The following is a 23,532-nucleotide window of genomic DNA, read 5'->3' as shown; positions in this document are numbered from 1 at the left end:
GCAGGACAATGCCGGACCTCATGTGGCTGGAGTGTGTCAGCAGTTCCTGCAAGATGAGGGCATTGAAGCTATGGACTGGCCCTCCCGTTCCTCAGACCTGAATGCGATTGAGCACATCTGTGACATCATGTCTCGCTCCATCCACCAACGTCACGTTGCACCACAGACTGTCCAGGAGTTGGCGGATGCTTTAGTCCAGGTCTGGGAGGAGATCCCACATGAGACCATCCGCAACCTCATCAGGAGCATGCCCAGGCATTGTAGGGAGGTCATACAGGCACGTGGAGGCCACACACAATACTGAGCCTCATTTTGACTTGTTTTAAGGACATTACATCAAAGTTGGATCAGCCTGTAGTGTGTTTTTCCACTTTAATTTTGGGGGTGACTCCAAATCCAGGCCTCCATTGGTTAATAAATGTGATTTCCATTGATGATTTTTGTGTGATTTTGTTGTCAGCACATTCAACTTTGTACAGAACAAAGTATTCAATGAGAATATTTCATTCATTCAGATCTAGGATGTGTTGAGTGTTCCCTTTATTTTTTTGAGCAGTGTATGTTTTATGCAGTGTTATAATACCATCTATTGCTGACCTGCCTCTAGGTGTGGCCCCATATGTGATGTCATTCTAATAACGTTTTGTGCAGCTCCCCATTATGACTTTCCGCATTAATTATATTTATATTCCTTGGCATTGGAGTGAGACACTGCAGCAGGCATCCGTGGTAGGCACACATGGGGTGTCATTTCCATGCTAGTGTACAGTAAAGCATCCCATATGACATCCATTGTGACTCATGGCTGCTATGATGGCCAGCACAGTGGGAATGGTCTGCACATCTATTATAGATATATTGTATAATGCACACAGCACATAACCCAGCCATGGCTGTATCCGCACCAAACACCCGGATGTAAAGCTAGTCACAAACTCAACAGAATGTATTCTTTGGCTTTCCCTCACTAAAGATGGCGGAGACAGTTCACTTCCGGTGCTCGAGGCTCACTTCTGGTCATATGTCTGAAGCCGGAATCACATGTTTAGCAGATACCTGAGCTGCGTCCTGTCCTCCTAGCAGGTGAGTGCACCCGGGTTGTATATAGCAGCAGTATGACTGATGCCCCATTACCGCACCGAATGCAATGGTTACTGTGCGGGGATCTGGGGCCAGCGAGTGTTACCCTGGGTTACACCGTGCTCGGGTACACTGCGCTTGCTGTCAGTGACTAGAGGAGCCGGGGTGTCCGGTTTCCACTAAGCTGCCTGTAGGGAGGAACAGTCACTATTAACCCTTTGTCAGCCTCACCTATTGTGTTAGAGCGCAGGATTATTTTTTGTGTCTCCCCTTTCAGAGATGATGATGATGCTGTAATCCGCCCTGCGCTATGAGGTTTTTTTTGTGTTTTTGCATGAGGAGTTATTTTTCAGTAGCACCACTTTTTTTGTGCTAACCCCTTCCTGATATGTGATGTACTGTACATGTAGGTCACAGTCAGGTGTGTGTGTGTGTGTGTTTGGAGCGGGCTCAGAAGTTGGGCCTGTTTTATTTTCAAGGGGTGCCAGCTGTGTTACACAGCCAACACCTGCCTCTGACAGCAAATGGTTAGATCCAGGGGGGGTTATATATATATATATATATATTATAATAATTTTTTTTTTTTAATTAAATTGACACCCCACACTCACACTATTTTTCTCGTTCCAAAAACAAACCTACAGGTGCATCTCACAAAATTAGAATATCATCAAAAAGTTAATTTATTTCAGTTCTTCAATACAACAAGTGAAACTCCTATATTATATAGTCTTTGCACACCGAGTGATCTATTTCATTGTGAGCTATGGAGACCGGGCTGGTAGTGCCACATCATTAGTGACAGTGGTCTTAGCATTTATGTATGGACTCTCACTGTGAATTAGAGTGATGGATGTGATTAAAGGGGCTCCCATTCATAAGTGACCTAGAAATCATAAGATGTGAAATAAGGAAAATATATTGATTTCTGGTAGTTATACAATCAGTTCAAACACAGATAGCGATGATCACAATGATAATAAAGGGCCAGTCTATGTACGGGGCATGAGTTAGATTTGAGCTTGCCTTTACGGCTGTCTTAGTACACCATGTTTATCATGGTGGGAAGATTAGAAGGAACAAGGAAGATCAGCAACCTGATGGCTTGATGCAGTCAAGATAACGGCAAAGAAGACCATGGCGGAGCTAGAGGCTTGTACAAGGTCGATCTTCCTACACAGCTTTCACCCAAGCTGCAATGGCTCGAGATCAAGCTGAAAGCCATTAAATAAATTACACTGTAGTACGATAGGATTTGCCTTGTGAATGTATAGGGGTGATCATCTAATACCTATATAACTATTCACTGGACCCTAGTGGATAAGGTATTACATCACTAGGCCTCCCACACACATTCTTTTTAAAATTAAAAAGCTCGAGTGACATGTTTGGATCCCCGTTGCTGTTAAACACCTACAAAACATGCAGGGATTGCCCGTGTTTGACAGGTAATCCCTGCATGTTTTGTGTCTAACAGCCGCGAAACATGCGACCATGGGGATTCGAATATGTCACTCGAGCACCTGCGATACTCGGTGCATTCCCGAGCACCCTAGGCAAACTACAGTAACCATCACTTGAGCTCATCACTAGTCTTTATGAATTGGTGCCTCCTGAGGAGTTGTTTTTTTGAGAGGGACAGCGAAACGCGAGACTAGCTAGTGAGATGTGTTGGTTTAACGTACTGTATTTGTAAGCCGAAAAGAGGAAAAGTCTAATAGAAACACGTCACCACTTCTGTGTTGATCCCCCACACCTTGTTTTGGCTTACTATTTGTAAAAACCTCAAAAAATACTCAACGTGTGCACGTGGCCTTAGACTTTGGAAGTTAGAGAGACTGAGGTAATTGTTTGTCTTCTTTATGTACATATTATGCATCTCCTGAGGGACAGATAGTCTTATCAGGATCTGAAGTCCACTACTTGTATATTTTTGTGGGGTTATTTATATGAAATTTGTATTTTTAAAGCGCAGTCAACACCATAAAAACTAATCCACCCCAAAAATTGTAGGATTGCGTTTTGTTATCCAATTTCACTATGCTTAAATAATCAACCCCCCCCCCGCCATTGTTCAGTGCATTGTATGGAAAGTGAATGTTTTCATTCAAAAATATCTTTGCTGTCATATGACTATATAAAGGTGCATCTCACTAAATTAGAATATCATCAAAAAGTACATTTATTTCAGTTCTTCAATACTAAAAGTGAAGCTCATATATATATATATATATATATATATATATATATATATATATATATATATATATATATATATATATATATATATATATACTGTATATTACAAACAGTGATCTATTTCAAGTGTTTATTTCTGTTAATGTTGATGATTATGGCTTACAGCCAATGAAAACACAAAAGTTATTATCTCAGTAAATTAGAATACTTTATAACAGCTTGAAAAATGTTTTAAAATCTGAAATGTTGTCCTACTGAAATGTATGTTCAGTAAATGCACTCAATACTTGGTCGGGGATCCTTTTGCATCAATTACTGCATCAATGCGGCGTGGCATGGAGGCGATCAGCCTGTGGCACTGCTGAGGTGTTATGGAAGCCCAGGTTGCTTTGATAGCAGCCTTCAGCTCGTCTGCATTGTTGGGTCTGGTGTCTCTCATCTTCCTCTTGACAATACCCCATAGATTCTCTATGGGGTTAAGGTCAGGCGAGTTTGCTGGCCAGTCAAGCACAGTGATAGTGTTTTTAAACCAGGTATTGGTACTTTTGGCAGTGTGGACAGGTGCCAAGTCCTGCTGGAGAATGAGATTTCCATCTCCAAAAATCTTGACGGCAGAGGGAAGCATGAAGTGCTCTAAAATTTCCTGGTAGACGGCTGCTCTGACTTTGGTCTTGATAAAACACAGTGGACCTACACCAGCAGATGACATGGCTCCCCAAACCATCACTGATTGTGGAAACTTCACACTAGATTTCAAGCAGCTCGGATTGTGGCCTCTCCACTCTTCCTCCAAACTCTGGGACCTTGATTTCCAAATTAAATGCAAAATTTACTTTCATCTGAAAACAAGACCTTGGACCACTGAGCAACAGTCCAGGTCTTTTTCTCCTTGGCCCAGGTAAGACGCTTCTGGAGTTGTCTATTGGTCATGAGTGGCTTGACACAAGGAATGCGACACTTGTAGCCCATGTCCTGGATACGTCTGTGTGTGGTGGCTCTTGAAGCTGCGACTCCAGCAGCAGTTCCACTCCTTATGAATCTCCCCCCAAGTTTTTGAAAGGATTGTTAAGAAAAGGCCATTCAAGGCTGCGGTTATCCCGGTTGCTTGTGCACCTTTTCCTACCACACTTTTTCCTTCCACTCAACTTTCCATTATTATGCTTGGATACAGCACTCTGTGAACAGCCAGCTTCTTTAGCAATGATCTTTTGTGGCTTACCTTCCTTGTGGAGTGTGTCAGTGACTGCCTTCTGGACATCTGTCAAGTCAGCAGTCTTCCTCATGATTGTGGAGCCTACTGAAACAGACTAAGGGACCTTTTTAAATGCTTAGGAAGCCTTTGCAGGTGTTTTTTTTTTTTTGTTAATTATTCTAATTTACTGAGATAATGACTTTTGTGTTTTCATTGGCTGTAATCCATAATCATCAACATTAACAGAAGTAAACACTTGAAATAGATCACTCTGTTTGTAATGACTCTATATAATGAGTTTCACTTTTTGTATTGAAGAACTGAAATAAATTAACTTTTTGATGATATTCTAATTTTGTGAGAAGCACCTGTAGTTGGAAAAGTCAAAAAATTATGCCTGTTGTGAATAAGGGAGGAAAAAGAGAGTGCAAAAAAATGTAGAGTTAACTCTGATGGGTTAGTGGGGTCATCCATGCAGCCAAGCATGCTGAAAATATACAGTATATTCACCTAGTGAATATCCTTGTTTTCCCTACCAGTTTCCTTGGTGTCAGTCATGTGAATGTGTGGTGTTTTTTGTTTTTGTTTTTTTTATTTGCATTTTAATTATGCTCATTTCACTGCATGTGTTAATTTGCATTTATAGTATATTCCCTCAGGGGGGTCAATGCAGCAAATTAGGAGAATCACTGATTTATTTCTGCTGTAGTTCTGCAGTGGGAAAGTACCATTTTAATTAGTGTAATTGCATCGGAATTTCCATGGCGAAGACAAAATCTTCAAAGCCCAAATATTGTGGCTTACCTGCGGACCTGTAGCAAAATCTGCTGGTGCGGACAGTTGCAGGTAATGCTCTCAGAAGTGACCTACACTGGATATATATGTAGCAGACCCTCACATGGAATCCCCTGTATAAAGCAAAGCAGAGACTCTGGAAATGGCATAGTGCAGCTATATCAGCTAATCTCCATGCAGCTGGAAGAGTCCTCTGGAAATGGCTGTTGGATATCTTCCTTCTCAGTGATTACTCTGGACATCCTTAAAGGGAATCTGTCAGCAGGTTTCTGCAATCTCATCTGAGAGCAGTATGATGCAGGTAAAGAGAAGCTGAATCCAGCGACGTATCACTTAGATTACTGGGTGCAGCAGTTCTGATACAATCAGAGCTTTTAGATTTAGAATGAAGCAGAGTTGAGAAAGCTAACCCCGCCCACACCAGGCTCTGTATGTACAATCTCCATAGACAGTGAGGTTCTAATCACAAGAGGGGGTGTTGCCGAACTACAGTAACCGGGCAATGTTAATCTTAGTGATAAATCCTTCACAGTTGGTAAACAGCACTTACAAGTGACACCTCCCTGAATTCTGTGTCTCAGCCTCAATCTCCTGCTGTCTTCAAGATTCCCGAAGAGCATCCTCTTGATATCACACCTTGATACTAGCAGGCCATTCTTACTCTTCAGATCCTAGGCTTCCAATATGGTTTGGTAGCAATCCCTGCAAATTGCTTGATCATTCTGCTCCTTTTTTTGTAGGTCACTGAATCGCAATCCGGTGGGATGTACCTTGTCCCATATCCTGCTGGTCCCGTTTTGATTTGAGAGGTATTTAATCTCCATTTTTCTTTACTGTCTTTTTCTTTCTTAAACTAGAAATCCAGACACCTGACTGTCACGTCATGATGTACAACTATTATTGCTTTTTTATATGCAGTTAAATTACTGTTCATATCCTTCTCTGGCTCCAGCATAAATACTCTCACCAATCCGTCCGGCTAGATGGATGTGGAGCCAGGCTACACAATCTATATGGTCTGTGGGCCGCTTTGCTGTATTGAACGATGGTAATGGCCACAATAACATTTTGCGCTAATGTGTAGTAATAAAGTTAAATGCCTTCTCTCCTTGTTGCTAAAATGATTGTTATTGTAAACTGTTTTCTGAACTCTCTACAAATTAGTCTAGCATACAAGTCATAATAAAAAAAATTACAGTATAACTTGTAGTTCTTACTTTCACTGGTACCATTTTGGGGAACCTAAGACTTTTTTTTTTTTTTTTTTTTTTTGCTTGTTATTACAATTTTTGGGAGATGGAATGTAGCAATAATCCTGTTTCTTTTGTTTTTTTAAACATGCCACATTTTTTTCTGCTGGTCGAAAACATAATACCAAATTTATATTCTTTAAAACTAAAAAATGTTTTATATATTTTGTTTTTTAAATAAAATTAAACATTTTCCATTTTTTAAACCAATATTTATTCTATGAGTGAGCTGGTGTGATGTAGTTAAGAACATATTGGTACTCATTCCTATTGGTTTTATGTAGCCTACAGGTAACCCTCAGCGAGTACTGTCCCAGGTCCATGTGGGACTGTATCCAGCAGTCGGTAACATTCGGACAAGATGCTTCCCCAGGGTAGAGTGCTGTTAGCTCGAGTATCGGACTATTGGAAGCCTTTCTTTAGGGGACGATTTCTGTTGGTCACCAACACAGTTAGCTGTGGAGCATTGCTGGGCATTGGTGATACTATCCAGCAGACGCGAGAGCTGAGAAGACATCCAGATAAACAGCGAGACTGGATGCGGACAGGTAAATGTTCTCTCACAATCACTAAGTAAAGAACCGCTAAAAGAAGTTGTCTGACACTGAAGAAAAAAGTTTATTTAGGAATGGATGTTTTTAAAGCCATAAACAGAGGCGTACTCACCTTTTTAGCGGATTGAACGCAGGCCGGAGATCCGTACTGCATCCAGAAGCATTATCTTCTCAGTTCAGAAAGTTACCAGGACCGCTGAAGCCTGTGATTGGCTGCAGCGGCCAGGTGACTAGAATCGCGGTGTCATCAGATGATGGCCAGTCACCTGATTGGATACAGCAATCACAGGCATCAGTATTTTTGTTGACTTCCGAATGGAGTTCGTCCTGCGCTGAATCAATGGGGGTGCTGAAAAGTCAGAACTGACCTGTTTATTGTTTCAAAACAATCCATTTAAAAAAAAATTGTGGGCAAACCCCTTTTAAGGGATATGTTAATTCATTAAAATGTGTTTTCTGATAACCCTGTACACAGGCACAGCTTGTTTAAAAAAAAAAAAAAAAAAAATGCTTTATTCACTGTCCCTGGGTCCAGCTCTAAGTCTGTCTCCCAATGTCTACTGTCTACGGTGCTAACATCACATTGACAGTGCAGCAGCCTATCAGTGAGCTCAGCACTTTGCCCTTATAAATGGTATGAACTGCTGAGCTTAGAAATTGGCTGCAGCTTTTTATCGTGATGTTAGCCCATAACAGACACCGGGAGCAGAAGTGGACTCTGGGTAGGTGATAACTTGTTTTTATTCAGCAACTCCTTTAAGTCCTGTGGTAGAAATATATCCCCTTCCAAGCCTACAGTAATACATACAGTGGTGTGAAAAAGTGTTTGCCTCCTTCCTGATTTCTTATTCTTTTGCATGTTTGTCACACTTAAATGTTTCAGATCACAAAACAAATTTAAATATTAGACAAAGATAACACAAGTAAACACAAAATGCCGTTTTGAAGGTCTTTATTAAGGGAAAAAGAAATCCAAACCTACAGTGCCCTGTGTGAAAAAGTGATTTCCCCCCCCCCCCTCCTTAAAACCTAAATTAACACTGGTTTATCACAGCTGGCTTTTCACTAGCCACACACAGGCCTGATTACTGCTACACCTGTTCTCAATCAAGAAATCACTTAAATAGGACCTGCCTAACAAAGTAAAGTAGCCAAAAAGTTCCTCAAAAGCTATACCTCATGCTGCAATAAAAAGAAATTCAGGAACAAATGAGAAACCAAGTAATTAAGATCTATCAGTCTGGAAAAGGTTATAAAGCTTTGGGACTTCATGAAACCACAGTGAGAGCCATTATCCACAAATGGCGAAAACATGGAAAAGTGGTGAAATTTCTCAAGAGTGGCCGTCAGACCAAAATTACCCCAAGAGCGCAACGATGACTCATCCAAGAGGTCACAAAAGACCCCACAACAACATCCAAACAACTGCAGGCCTCACTTGCCTCAGTTATGGTGGCGTCATGAACACTGACCTTAAGAAAGAGACTGGGCAAAAATGGCTTACATGGCAGAGTCCTAAGATGAAAACCACTGCTGAGCTAAAAGAACATAAAGGCTCATCTCAGTTTTTTCAGAAAACATCTAGATGATCGCTAAGACTCTTGGGAGAATACTCTGTGGACTGATGAGACAAAAGTTGAATTTTTTGAAAGGTGTATGTCCCATTACATCTGGCTTAAAAGTAACACAGCAGTTCAGAAAAGGAACATCATACCAACAGTAAAATATGGTGGTGGTAGTGGGATGGTCTGGGGCTGTTTTGCTGCTTCAGGACCTGGAAGACTTGCTGTGGTAAATGGAACCATGAATTCTGCGGTCTACCAAAAAAATCCTGAAGGAGAATGTCCGGCCATCTGTTTGTGACCTCAAGCTGAAGCACACTTGGGTTATGCAGCCGGACAATCATACAAAACACACCAGCAAGTCCACCTCTGAATGGCTTAAGAAAAACAAAATTAAGACTTTGGAGTGGCCTAGTCAATGTACTGACCTTAATCTGAGATGTTTTGGCATGACCTTTAAAAAGACTGTTCATGCTGGGAAACCCACCAATGTGGCTGAATTGCAACAATTTTGCAAAGATGAGTGGGCCAAAATTCCTCCAGAGTGTTATAAAGGACTCATTGCCAGTTATCGCAAACACTTAATTGTAGTCGTTGCTGCGAAGGGTGGTCCAGCCAGTTATTAGATTTTAGGGGACAATAACTTTTTCACACAGGGCCCTGTTGGTTTGGATTTCTTTTTCCCTTCATAATAAAGACCTTAATTTAAAAACTGTATTTTGTGTTTAATTGGGTTATCTTTGTCTAATATTTACACTTGTTTTGTGATCTGAAACTTTTAACTGTGACAAAAATGCAAAAGAATAAGAAGGAAGGGGGCAAACACTTAGTGGTGTGAATTATGTCTGGCTACAAAACAATGCATATTGTGTACGTACATTTTTTTTTCCTAATATAAGATATAACATAAGTGTGATTTGATGTACTGGGATATTGTAATGAAATGTGACCTTTATTCTGATTTTCCTGGCAGGTCGTATGTTTGCTATAGGTTGCTCTATGGGCCCCATGATGCACTTTTGGTATTCGTGGCTGGATAGGACTTTTCCTGGCCGTGGGATCAAAATTGTTTTGCGAAAGGTTCTAATTGACCAACTGGCGGCTTCCCCTTTTCTAGGACTATGGTACTTCTTGGGTAAGATTTCCTTACAATATTAGAACACTTCTTGATGAACGCGTCATATGGTGGGTCCCCAATTTTGCTTTATTGGCTGCAATATTCAGCCATCAACTGCTTCTAACATCCGCAATCTGAGCCGAGCTCCACCCAGTGCTGTTAACCTTTTAAAATCCGCTTTCAATCTCTGGCAGCAGTATTTACTGTGTGAATCCCAAGAGCGTATCGATCTATTGTTTTTTAAATTGTAATAATAAATTGAATCATCCTCCTGCTGTCCTACTTCTCGTATTGACAGATTCCCTTTAACTCGGTCACCTGAATGTAGCATTCGTGTATCAGTCTTATATATAGCATGCAATAAATTTTCGTTCCTTGCTCAGCACTAAAGAAATTGAGTTTACAAGATGCTTTATTAGGCAGCATACTGGGTGCACTTGCTCGAAGGCTTATTATACATGCCCTAGGTGCTGGCTAAAGGCAGATGTCCTTTTTTAGAGTTAGCGATTTACCCTTCAGTGTGATCTGTTTCTGAGTGTTTCTATAAGTGTTCATCAGCAATTTACATCCCGAGTCCCAATGCCTGCTAGTGCTGTGGCATAGTCTCGATACCTGTTGCATACACTACAGTCTACAAAGTAAATCCATAGACGCTTCTGTATGAATACTGTACATTTGTGCAGTTTTTAAAATATCAATTTGCGGCTATGTTATACTGTGGCAGATGTGTACATATTTGAAACTAGTACAGGCTTCAAATCTTTTTTTTTTTTTTTATTCTTTTTCTTTTTTTTCTCCTTCATACCCTTGTCCGTGTACAGGTATGGGCCTAATGGAAGGACAGAAATTAGAAGACAGCTTTGCTGAGTTTAAAGACAAGTTTTGGGAGTTTTATAAGGTGCGTGTGTGCAAATGATTTCTGGTTTGAATGATATTCTTAATATAAATGGAGTTGATCTCATCTAAGGCTGTGTGCCCACTATGCTTTTTTTTAAGTGTTTCCGCAGCGGCAATTCCACTGCAGAAACGCTTAAACGCTTGGTAGAAGGTCTGCAATGTTCCCCAATGATAACCCGTCACATGACTAAATGACGTCATGGCAGGTCCTTTTAGACAATCGCGAGCCGGACACAGCGGAGAAAAGACCGTGGGCCATCAGAAGGTAGGTATAATGTTTTTTTTTTTTTATTATTTTTTTACCATTTTTAATCTTTTTTTCAACTATTAACTTGGACAGACTATATAAATCCATGCCGGTTGCATGGATTTATATAGTGTGAACAAGTTGTCAAGCACTTTCCAAGTGATGCTAAAATCGCTTGGAAATCGCTTGACAACCCGCATGCGGAAATGCATGTGAAGAACTCTTCCATGGCAGGAAAAACGCATGTACAATCCGCATGCTTTTTTTTTCTGCCAGGGAGATGCAGAAACGCTCAGGAAAAATCCGGAGCATTTCTGCATCGTGGGCACTTAGCCTAAAAGGAGAAAAAGGGGAGAAATACAGCTGTATCTGAGCATAGTAATTTGGTAAATAATGATAGTATATCAGTATGAGGACTCTCACCTGGCTGAGATGTGCACATCAGGGCACAACTTCATGTAGCATTTAGGGGGAGAGAGATCGCATTTCATCCAGGTGCAACCCACCTGAAATGTGAAGGTGTCGCCTATAAGAAGAGCTCCAGACAATAACAAAGAAGAAATAAAATCAGTGGACTTAAAAGGTCACCTTAAAATTGAAAGTGGCTTTATTTAAAATATAATGCATTTAGCTGCCGAAAGGCTTCATCAGGTACACAACATATGCTATACCTGATGAAGGCTGTTTGCAGCTGAAACGCGTTTTACTTTAAATAAACTGTTTTTTGTTTTTATGGTGACGTTTTATCTATATGCTCATTTACTAGAGCGCCATATCACCTGGATTACATTAATCTTATTGCCATAAATTACATTGACTAACAAGGTTTTTATTGTTTTTTTTTTTTTTTTTTCAGGCTGACTGGACTGTGTGGCCTGCTGCCCAAATGATCAACTTTTATTTCCTGTCACCTAAGTATCGTGTCATTTACATTAATGTGATCACAGTAGGCTGGGACACCTACCTGTCATATCTCAAACACAGGGTGAGACTTAATTGTCTTTTCAACATTTGATTTTCAGTGTGTAAATAAATCACAAAATCATAAACTTCATCCTTCTAATAGTTTGAGCAGGTTGTGTGTGACCTACCTCTGCTAGGCAGTGGAGCTAGGAGAATCTGATCTATCTCTTTGCAATTGAGGGGCCAACAGAGAGATCTGGGCCATGTCTAAGACCAAGATCTGTGCTTATTAAATCTCTGCGGCAGTGCACACATAGGATTATATATTTCTCTCAATAGCTGTGATTGGCAAGGCTCAAAGAAAAGAAAATAAACCTATACCTGTATAGGATCCTGATAGTAAGTGTGGCTCCCACCCCGACGCACGTTTCGGTAGTTATCTTCTTCTTGCGGAAGCTTAGAGCATGGCAACCACACTGCCTGCCTCTGTAATGCACCTCAAGAACTCCTCTAGCACCGCAGGGTAAAGCTTATGTAAAAGTGTGGGACACCTATACCATCTGGAAATAATCTAATTCTTTCCTTTCACTTGGCAAGTCAAAAGTAATTTGTCAGTCAAATAATTTTTTGCTGATCCGCTGTAGACAAACTAATTGCAAAGTTTTGCTCCAATGAGCTTATAAAAGAAGAGATTGAGTCCGTTGGTCCTCATAGTAAGCGATAAAGAAGAGAAACCACATGGGAAGATGGTGCTTTGAAGGTGGTGGGAGTAGCACCCCCTGAAGTGACTGCAGGAGATTTTTAAATTGAATATGCTCATACCAAGATAATATTCACTCTGGGAAAGAACACTCTACACTGTGTGCAGAATTATTAGGCAAATGCGTATTTTGATCACATGATATTTTTTATACATGTTGTCCTACTCCAAGCTGCATAGGCTTGAGAGCCAACTACCAATTAAGTAAATCTGGTGATGTGCATCTCTGTAATGAGGAGGGGTGTTGACTAATGACATCATCACCCTATATAAGGTGTGCTTAATTATTAGGCAACTTCCTTTCCTTTGGCAAAATGGGTCAGAAGAGAGATTTGACGGGCTCTGAAAAGTCCAAAATTGTGAGATGTCTTGCAGAGGGATGCAGCAGTCTTGAAATTTCCAAACTTTTGCAGCGCGATCACCGAACAATCAAGTGTTTCATGGCAAATAGCCAACAGGGTCGCAAGAAGTGTGTTGACCAAAAAAGGCGCAAAATAACTGCCCATGAATTGAGGAAAATCAAGCGTGAAACTGCCAAGATGCCATTCGTCACCAGTTTTACCATATTTCAGAGCTGCAACGTTACTGGAGTATCAAATAGCACAAGGTGTGCGATACTCAGGGACATGGCCAAGGTAAGGAAGGCTGAAAAATGACCACCTTTGAACAAGAAACATAAGATAAAACGTCAAGAATGGGCCAAGAAATATCTTAAGACTGATTTTTCAAAGGTTTTATGGACTGATGAAATGAGAGTGACTCTTGATGGGACAGATGGATGGGCCAGAGGCTGGACCAATAAAGGGCAGAGAGCTCCACTCCGACTCAGACGCCAGCAAGGTGGAGGTGGGGTACTGGTATGGGCTGGTATCATCAAAGATGAACTTGTGGGACCTTTTAGGGTTGAGGATGGAGTGAAGCTCAACTCCCAGACCTACTGCCAGTTTCTGGAAGACAACTTCTTCAAGCAGTGGTACAGAAAGAAGTCGGTATCGTTCAAGAAAAACATGATTTTCATGCAGGACAATGCTCCATCACATGCATCCAACTACTCCACAGCGTGGCTGGCCAGTAAAGGTCTAAAAGAAGAAAAAATAATGACATTGCCCCCTTGTTCACCTGATCTGAACCCCATAGAGAACCTGTGGTCCATCATAAAATGTGAGATCTACAGGGAGGGAAAACAGTACACCTCTCGGAACAGTGGCTGGGAGGCTGTGGTGGCTGCTGCACGCAATGTTGATCGAAAACAGACAAGCAACTGACAGAATCTATGGATGGAAGGCTGTTGAGTGTCATCATAAAGAAAGGTGGCTATATTGATCACTAATTTTTTTGTTTTTGCATGTCAGAAATGTTTATTTCTAAATGTTGTGCACTGATATTGGTTTACCTGGTGAAAATAAACAAGTGACATGGGATTATATTTGGTTTTTATTAAGTTGCCTAATAATTCTGCACAGTAATAGTTACCTGCACAAACAGATATCCTCCTAAGATGGCCAAATCTAAAAAAAAAAAACACTCCAACTTCCAAAAATATTAAGCTTGGATATTTATGAGTCTTTTGGGTTGAATGAGAACATAGTTGTTGATCAATAATAAAAATAATCCTCTAAAATACAACTTTTCCTAATAATTCTGCACACAGTGTAGTGGGGCAATGATAGAATCCCCAGTGAATGTGGCAAAGCCTTATATTAGAAGAAGAGGGCAATAATGAGTGTCATTTGACTACAGGAAGAAATGCTAAGTTATCAAATAGGGGTCATGACACCACGGGTCTGTGACAAACCTTGGCGAACTATCAATTTTTCCCAGTTTGAAGCGAGATGACTGGTAAGAGTTGGAAGACAAGGAGGCCTAATATCAGGACTGATCCACGGTAATAATTGCAAGAAAAGTTGCAACATGACACATTCAGTATTGTAAAACCAATTTATTAGCCTCCTCAGCACTGACCCTCAGTATAAAGAGTAGTTGGGCACCCTGCTCCTCCTCTCAGCACATGTTGAGACAACATTTTTAACACTCGGGCGAGGTTATAATGTGCCCCATATGAAGCCCCAAATAGTGCTATCGAGGGCTTAATTTTTGCGCGCCGGGCTGACGTTTTTATTGATAACATTTTGGGGTAGATCCGGTGTTTTGATCGCCCGTTATTGCAATTTTGCGGCGACCAAAAAACGTAATTCTGGCGTTTAGAATTTTTTTCTCGTTACGCCGTTTACCGATCGGATTAATTCTTTTTTTATATTGATAGATCGGGCGATTCTGAACGCGGCGATACCAAATATGTCTATGTAGGTTTTTTTTTTTTATATATTTTATTTTGAATGGGGCGAAAAGGGGGTGATTTAAACTTTTATATTTTTTTTAATATTTTTAAAAACGTTTTTTTTTCACTTACTGCATGCTTCAATAGTCTCCATAGGAGACTAGAAGCAGCAACTATCCGATCGGCTCTGCTACATACAGGGGACGAGCAGATCCCCCTGCATGCAGCAGAAATGGTCCTGTGCTATGAGCGCCGACCACTAGGTGGCGCTCATAGCGACCAGATCATGACAACCACAGGCGTCTGCTGCAGACCCTGGGTTGTCATGCCCACCCATCGGTGACCCGCGATCACGTTACGGCAGGGCCTATGACGCGCTACCCGGAAGCGCGCATTAAATGCCGCTGTCGGAGATTGACAGCGGCATTTAACATGTTAACAGCTGCGGGTGGATCGCGATTCCACCCGCGGCTGTTGCGGGCACATGTTAGTGGTAAGAATCAGCTGACATGTGCTCGGTTCAGTGAGGGCTCAGCGCAGCAGCCCTCACTGAACGGGGGGTACGCAAATGTGCGTACTAATACGGCATGGGTTGCAAAGGGGTTAATGTTTTCAAATGCACACAGGAACAAAGACCTTAATTTTTGGAGACATGTCCTGTGGTCTGATGAAACTAAAACTTAACTTTTTGGGCATAATGACCATTGTTACGTTTGGAGGAAAAACGGAGAAGCTTGGAAGCCTAAAAACACCATCCCAACTGGGAAACACAGGGGTGGCAGCATCATGTTGTGGGGTTTTGCTGCAGGAGGGACTAGTGCACTTCAAAATAGTTGGCATCACGAGAAAAGAAGATTGTGGCAATACTGAAGCAACGTCTCAAGACATCAGCCAGGAAGTTAAAGCTTGGGCAGAAATTGGTCTTCCAAATGGACAATGGTAACAAAGTGGCTTAAGGATAACAAAGTCTAGTGTTTTGGCATGGCTATCACAAAGCCCTGATCTCAATCCTATTGAAAATGTATGGGCAAAGCTGAAAAGGCAGGTGCGAGCAAGAAGACCTACAAACCTGGATCAGTTACACCAGTTTTGTCAGGAGGAATGGGCCCAAATTCCGACCAACTATTGTGAGAAGCTTGTGGAAGGATATCCCAAACGTTTGACCCAAGTCATTCAGTTTAAGGGCAATGGTACCAAATACTAATGAAATGTACTTTTGACTTTGCAGTAAGCAATAAAAATGCCTTAAAGCATTCTCTCTCTCTCATTATTCTGGCAAATATTAAAAAATTATGATAATCCTAATTGACCTAAAACGGGAAAGGTTTATTCTGATTTCATGTCAGATATTGAGAAAAACAGGCATATGTGTCTTTTTATATAGTGTATGTAAACTTCTGGTTTCAACTGTATATAAATCGGAAAGCCCTTAAGATTGAAAAACAGTGGGTGAGGTGAGAAAAACCTTGCATGGTTTCCAAGAATCTGACAAGACTTAGAAGGCTGGTATAGGGCAATTAAGATTTGGATTTTTTTTTACAGAAAACATGCATTTTTGACAAGGTACCTTTTGCAATAGTTTCCTTAAATTTTGGACAGTAGAGTTCTATAGCCTCTATGAATTCCTATTCATTGCAGGCTGTAGAATTGATTCACTGGTAACTTGTCGGTGAACTTCTGACCGCAGGGATTGGTAACGCTTCTCTTTATTCTCCTAAACCCTTTTAAGTTGATTTATAACCACATCAAAGTTGAGCTGAACTGATGTGGTCATAAATCCTCTTACAAGATTGTTCAAGAGAAGAAAGATAAGTGTTATAATCTCTAGCTGGTAAGCTCGCTGACAGATTCACTGGTAACTCATTCTGAAATGGTACAAGATTTTTAATGAGTTCCTCTTTGAAAAATTATTTTCATCCGAAGATCCAAGCATTTAAGAAGGTTTCTGTAGATGTCGAATAACGTTTAAAAAAAAAAAAAAAAAAAGAAAAAAAAAAGTTCCATGTCTGTCTACAGGTTGCACATGGTATTGCAGCTCAGTCATATTAGGGGGTTTCTCCAACAGTCCCGTAGACATTGAATGGAGCAGAGGTCGAAAATGCGCACATCCACTCCATTCAAGACAGGGTTCTGCAGGCAGGGCCCGATTCTCTGCTTCTAGAGCCATGTTTTCCGAGATCGGTAAGTTGGCCATTATCCATTGGATAGCTTAATAATTTTGGTACAACCCTGTAACTTCAGTGGAGCTGAACTGCACTTACACATACACCCTGTAACAGGTGTGCCACTGTTTTTGGAAGAAAGCTGCCATGATTTTCTAATCCTGTACAACCTCTATGTAAAATGACTTTTCTATAGACACACACAGAATTTTTACAAAACGACCAAAAAACAAGATTTTCTATCAATTGACTCTGCGGGTCCTGTTCATTTGTGTTGACAGGTATTCCGGAGACCTCGGTACTCTCAAAACCTGTTGCCTCACCTGCCCCATGGGAAATAACTGTTAGAAAGGTGCAGCTTTTAGCCACCAGACCTTAGGTGTAGGGAGGGTGGAGAACCCTATGGCAATGTACAACCATTCCAAAAATCTGTATTTTACACCATTTAGAATCATGTGCGGTAACTGAGGGAGTCATGCTAGATAAGTTTGGTTTTAGCAGACAGCCATAGCCATAGCCATATAGGATGCCGTCATTCCCTCCCTCCCTCCCACCCACCCACCCACTCGCCCACCCACTCGCCTCATTCCCCTTTTAATGATTGGATGGGATTCCCAGATATATAGAGAGAAGAGGAGCTAGTCTGACGAGTCACTGTCCTGCATGGACGGCAGCAATGTGTGCTACTGGTAGGGAATGTAGATTGTGAGCCCTAATGGGGACAGTGCCGATAATGTCTGTAAATTGTCTGAATTGTAAAGCGCTGTGGAATATGTTGGCGCTATATAAATAAAAAGATTGTGTTTCCACTACAGACCATACATGATTATAACATTGGCTTTCCTATCACTTGGGTTGCAGGTTGAGGAGTCTTCAGCAGACATGGAATCCGATAATAGAAATGTATGTACGCCGGACAAGATCTGCACCACATCCTCACATTTGCCAAAGACCATAGATGAGAAATTATGAATGACAAGAAATGTCTATTTCCACCTCCATGCGCTTTGTACTTGGATGGTAACTATTTTGCCATTCTCGAGTGCTGTACCGTATTGCCTTAAGACATTGTTTTTGAGCAATATTTATTATAGTGCTTTATTATGCTATTGATATTGTGGGAGATGAAAGTGGCATTTCTGTACAAGATCAAGATATTTCCTTCTGAACATGAGTGATTATATGAAGCGGGGGGTTCACAATTCTGTCTAGTACTTTTGAAATTCTACTTAATTTCCTTTATTTTCTGTATATTTTGTATAGAATTATCTCTATGTACATTGAACTAAACAAATGGTTGCCTTATTAATATATACTGGCCAGAAAATACTACAATGAGTAGTGAAACTTACTGATACTTATATCATGGAAATAAATGTTAAAATAGCAAAATGACCAGCAGTCTCCCATGGTCCTCGTCCCACAGCAGTGATGTATTGCCATCTGACATCTTCAGCACCCACATGCTGTACTTACTGACATCAGCTCTGGGTCAAGTGATCGTCTGCAGCAGTCAAATAGGGTACATTGTGAGTGCTGAAATGTAAACTGGGACCGGCGGGGGACCATGGTACACGTAGTACTGGGGCGAGGTGTTGGAGAATGAACATTTAACTCGCAGAATTGTTTTTTAGGGTTTTTATAAAGCTTTCTATTATGTAAGGATTTTTTTTACTGGTGTGGTTGGAATGCTGTTCACATCTGCCAATCTGTAAGTCTGCTCTGTTTCTAATGTGCATGTAAAACAATTGATCTGTATAATGTTTGCATGTAAAATATGCTAAAGTCAGAATTCAGCACTGCCTTATCTACACCATTCCTTTTTCTTTCTATCAGATTGCTTTTTGAAGAGATTGAATTGTAATACATCATGTATAAAAATAAATCATGGAAGCACTTAAATCCGTGTGTCACTGCATCTCAAGATTGTCACTTTATTCTTTTGCACCTAAATGTTTGTTACTTTTACAATTTTTACCCTTAGGAAAGCAGAGATGAATGCAAGGATGAAGCTTTCCGAAGCAACGCTGTATCTAGGCTTGTCTTACTGTCAACACACTTCTTTTTTTTTTTTTTTTTTTTTTTTATAAAATTTCACCAGAAACACAAACTAAGTCACTACCTTTTGGCTGATGCTTACCTGCTAGTTATCTTTATTGTTGATTGCCTATTTTTCCACTAGGATCGTTAACTATGTTGCCTACTAGAAGCCTGGGGTATCTCTCCTCCCTATGCTACAGCTCTACTTAGACTCGGACACTCCAGTAATGTGTTTGTGTTTTGTTTTTTTTTATAATGTTTTCCAAGAGCATGATGCCTGAATGATCAGACTTTGTGATAGATCCTCTTAAATGAGTTTAACAGATGCCCTTGGAAAAGAAGCCAGCTACTGCTTTGAAGTGTTAATAGAAAGTAGGTCCTATACCCTAGTTATTCATCCGACTCGTTTGATCAAGGGGAAGCTGCGTGAACAGTACTAGTACTTAGTAACTGTCATTTCAAAAATCATATTTGTTTTATATCAAATATCAAAATTGTACATTTTGTTTACAGAAAATTACGTCTTATGCCCGTAAAACTGCCCTAATGTGCCTGCCACCAGGTCCCTCGCTGACTCTTATTGAAGTTGTTGTCCACTGTCTGTTAGGACAATTCATCTTTAGCTGCAGAGATAGAGACTAATTACAGGAAGGGACTTTGCTTGTGTAGATAGTCTCCTGTAAAGTACATAGTGCAGGTAGACCCTGGGCATCCAGACACAAATCAAGAGCCGCTGCTGGCAGTTTCCTTTTCATTTGCCACCACTGAGGTCCCAGATGGGTTTGATGTGAGAGAAGTCTGGAGGCTGTGGAAGCAAGATTAGGTCATGCAAGCTGCTCAAACTTTTATGAGCAACATGCGGCCTGGTGGTGTGTTGAAAAACTGCTCCTGGGACCCCTTAAAGAAACTGCTGTAACATTTCTTCTACAACCAAAGTAACACCAAGTTAGTGTACATGTAATGAAGACTAGAAGGGTCTGGCTACTGTACATTATACCACTCCATACCATAACCTGAGAAGTAGGATCGGTGTGATGTTCCCTTGTAAAGTCGTCTTCATGACATTGCCCACATGGTCTCCAGAGTATCATCTCATCCGTGACACAACCCGGACTCATTGCTGAAGAGGATAGACCTTCGTTACCATCTTGCTCCTCTGCAACATGATGGCCTTTGAGAGGAGTGATATGAGGTCAATGGAATACCTGTAGATTATGTCTGGCTCATAGCCCATTGTAGTGTAAACTGCTTCTAATGGTTTGTTTGGACCCTGTGATGCCTTTGACTTGTCATGTGACGTCCATTTTCACTTGGCGTACAGAATGGATCATTATGCGCCATTCTTCTAGTCTAGTGCTCCATCCATGCAGAGGTTTTCCTCTGTGCATTTCTTGCTGTTATTCCATTTCGTTGTGTTTCCCAATGGTTGGAAGAATGACATTGTGCAAAGCTGACTAGAGATGAGCAAATGTACTTAAATAAAATTAAATGCACCTTGTTTTCCAAAAATTTGTATTCTCCGAAATAGATATTTTTCTGTTTGCTCTGTGCAAATTAAGCAAAATGAGGCTGTGAGTTTGCTCAATTGTAGAGAGGTGTCAAAAGCTAAAAATAAAAAAAAATTTAAAAAAATCACCACTTGCCTGTCCTGTCACCCCCGCAATCCTCCTCTTATTTTCATTTTGCCTGTTGCGCACATCATCTTCGGCTTGCTTCTGGCTCCAGCTAGTCCTTTTGACGTCACTGTGTACTGTGCCATCGCAGCGAACAACCTGTTACGATGAACGTTGGCCGAGGCCCAATCTGTGCCTATGGGAATGCACGTCTCGACAGCATGGCACTCTGACATCAGAGACCTAGTCGGCTGCAGCATTCCTGATTCCTGGCACAGAGTAAGGCTGTGTCCACGATGCGTTTTTTAAGCGTTTCCGCAGCTGCAATACCGCTGCAGAAACGCTTGGTAGAAGGTCTGCCATGTTCCCCAATGATAATCCGCATGTGCTGTGCACATGCTGCGGAAATTTCCGCTACGGATTATCATTGCGGAAAAAAAACGCAGCGCTAATTACTTTGCGGAAGCACTGCGTTTTCGCCGCCATTGACTTGCATTGGAACGCATGTAATCCGCATCACTGTATATGTAGATGCGCATTCCATGCTTTCCAATGTACGGATGGTACCCAGGTGTGGATGACAGGAGACTCTCCTCCAGACCCGGGTACCATAGAACCTGTAAATAAAATAAAAATAAATATTATACTTACCTTCTGATGGCCCCGGTGTGCTTGTCTTGGCTTGCCGGCAGCTCACGGTAGACTAAAGGACCTGCGCTGACGTAATTTAGTCATGTGACGGGTCACGCGGCCGCTGACGTCGGCAGGTCCTTCAGTGTACCGCGAGCTGCCGGCAAGCCGAGACGCATCGAATAAAGACTCCCGGGGCAATCAGAAGGTAAGTATAATGTGTATATTTTTTACCATTCTTTCGGTCACACTATATAAATGCATGCCGGCTGCATGGATTTATATAGTGTGACCAAGATGTCAAGCACTTTCCAAGTGATGCTAAAATCGCTTGACAACCCGCATGCGGAAATGCATGTGAAGAACGCTTCACATCCGCATGTCCCTGGCAGGAAAACGCATGTACGATCCGCATGTACAATCCGCATGCGTTTTTTCTGCCAGGGAGATGCAGAAACGCTCAGGAAAAATCCAGGGCATTTCTGCATCGTGGGCACATGGCCTAAAGCAGATCGAAGAGGATGCATGCAGCGGGACAGGTGAGCAGTGAGGTGACTATTCATTTCTTTTTGTAGTTTTTACATTCTACATTTATTATGATCAGGGACCTGGAGAGTCCCAAGAGCATAATAAGTAACATTTAATTTGCATTGAATGACTTTGATGGCAATTGAATTTCCCTGTTAGTTTGTGTGATTTGCTGAATTTGAATCTGGGCAGTTCTGTTGGAGTGATAACTCAAGGTCTCTATTCAATAATCAAGCCTCCTCAATTTGTAACAGGTGGCGATAACTAGCCCGTCGACTAAATCATAATCTGATTTTCGAGGTTTCATGTAGATAAAATAACTTGCTTTCAATCTTGATTTATTCTCCTCCCATTTGCCACAGATTGGAGCTACGTGCTTGAAAATTTGAGTTATTTGCACTTCTTGGTGACATCTGTTAATTCTTGATTTGCATAACCTTACGTCTTGTCCTTCTCAGTGTTAGAATTTCAATGTTGAGTGTTTGTGTGCATATATAATATGCAGTGTATAGCTGTCCATTAGCACTCAGAGCAATACAATCAGGGATGCAACTATCTACTTGATATATTGGGTCATGTCAGGTTGGCCAACCTACATCCTACATTACATAAAATCATTAAGTTTGTACAACTACAATTACAAAAAAATTGGCATTCTGTAAAAAAAAAAAAAAAAAAAAAAAAAACACAAGAATGTAATGATTTGGAAATCTGTTGTAGCCATATTTTATTCACAGCAGAACATATAACCCAGATCAGAAGTTGAAGTGGATTTCTCCAGAACCTCTGAATCTTTTGATATGTACCGTAGATGGAGACATTTTCAAATTCTTTGCAATTTTACGTTGAGGAATATTTGTTTTGAAATTGTTCCATAATTTTTACACTGTTTACAGATTGCTGAATCTGACTGTCTTTGGTTTTGAGAGACTCTGCCTCTCTAACAAGCTCTATTCATAAAGTTATGTGACTTAGTTGAAATTTGACCCACAAGCTGCTTTTTTTTTTATTAGTACTACAGTCATGGCCAAAAGTATTGAGAATGAGACAAATAGTAATTTTTCAAAAGTTTACTGCTTCATTTTTTGTAATGGCAATTTGCATATACTCCTGAATGTCAAAGAGTGATCAGCTTAACAGCAATTACTGTACTTGCAAAGTCAATATTTGCCCAGAAAATGAACTTTAACCCCCCAAAACACATTTCAACATCATTGCATTCCTGCCTTAAAACGAGCAGCTAACATGGTTTGTGATTGATCGCCAGCCCTGTCCTCATCAACACCCACACCTGTGTTAATGGATCAATCAGTCATGATTAAGTAAGAATGACATCACTGGACACTTTAAAAGGAGGCTGGTTCTTGGTATCATTGTTTCTCTTCAGTTAACCATGGTTATCTCTAAAGAAACACGTGCAGCCATCATTGCACTGCACAAAAATGGCCTAACAGGGAAGAGTATCGCAGCTACAAAGATTGCACCTCAGTCAACAATCTATCGCATCATCAAGAACTTCAAGGAGAGAGCTTCCATTGTTGTCAAAAAGGTTCCAGGGCGCCCAAGAAAGACCAGCAAGCGCCAGGACCGTATCTTAAAACTATTTCAGCTGCGGGATCGGACTACCAGCAGGGCCGAGCTTGCTCAGGAATGGCAGCAGGCTGGTGTGAGTGCTTCTGCATGCACTGTGAGGCGGAGACTCTTTGAGCAAGGGCTGGTTTCAAG

At 41.0% G+C, this 23,532-nt stretch overlaps 1 protein-coding gene across 1 annotated transcript; it reads left to right on the top strand.

The window, feature by feature from the left end:
• The first annotated feature begins 973 nt into the window (after nt 1–973).
• LOC141149324 (mpv17-like protein 2) lies at nt 974–18,898 on the top strand. The gene is made up of 7 exons (XM_073636883.1): nt 974–1,083; nt 6,007–6,075; nt 6,801–7,064; nt 9,606–9,767; nt 10,571–10,647; nt 11,750–11,878; nt 17,858–18,898. Exons 3-7 carry the CDS (start codon nt 6,878–6,880, stop codon nt 17,966–17,968), a joined length of 666 nt encoding a protein of 221 aa, XP_073492984.1. The 5' UTR covers nt 974–1,083; nt 6,007–6,075; nt 6,801–6,877; the 3' UTR covers nt 17,969–18,898.
• The last annotated feature ends 4,634 nt before the right edge of the window (nt 18,899–23,532 follow it).

The sequence above is a fragment of the Phyllobates terribilis genome, unplaced genomic scaffold (assembly GCF_046119375.1).
Source record: "Phyllobates terribilis strain yellow unplaced genomic scaffold, ASM4611937v1 Scaffold_1__5_contigs__length_1240528914, whole genome shotgun sequence".
In the NCBI taxonomy this organism is placed as follows: Eukaryota; Metazoa; Chordata; class Amphibia; order Anura; family Dendrobatidae; genus Phyllobates; species Phyllobates terribilis.
This window is presented reverse-complemented; position numbering and strand designations above follow the sequence as displayed.

Bases quoted from the DNA above. Each gene is read 5' to 3' on its own strand.
- LOC141149324 (XM_073636883.1), top strand. From the start codon at position 6,878: ATGCTTCCCCAGGGTAGAGTGCTGTTAGCTCGAGTATCGGACTATTGG. The intron at 7,065-9,605 runs GTAAATGTTCTC...TTTTCCTGGCAG, and splicing joins GCGAGACTGGATGCGGACAG to GTCGTATGTTTGCTATAGGT. The intron at 9,768-10,570 runs GTAAGATTTCCT...GTCCGTGTACAG, and splicing joins AGGACTATGGTACTTCTTGG to GTATGGGCCTAATGGAAGGA.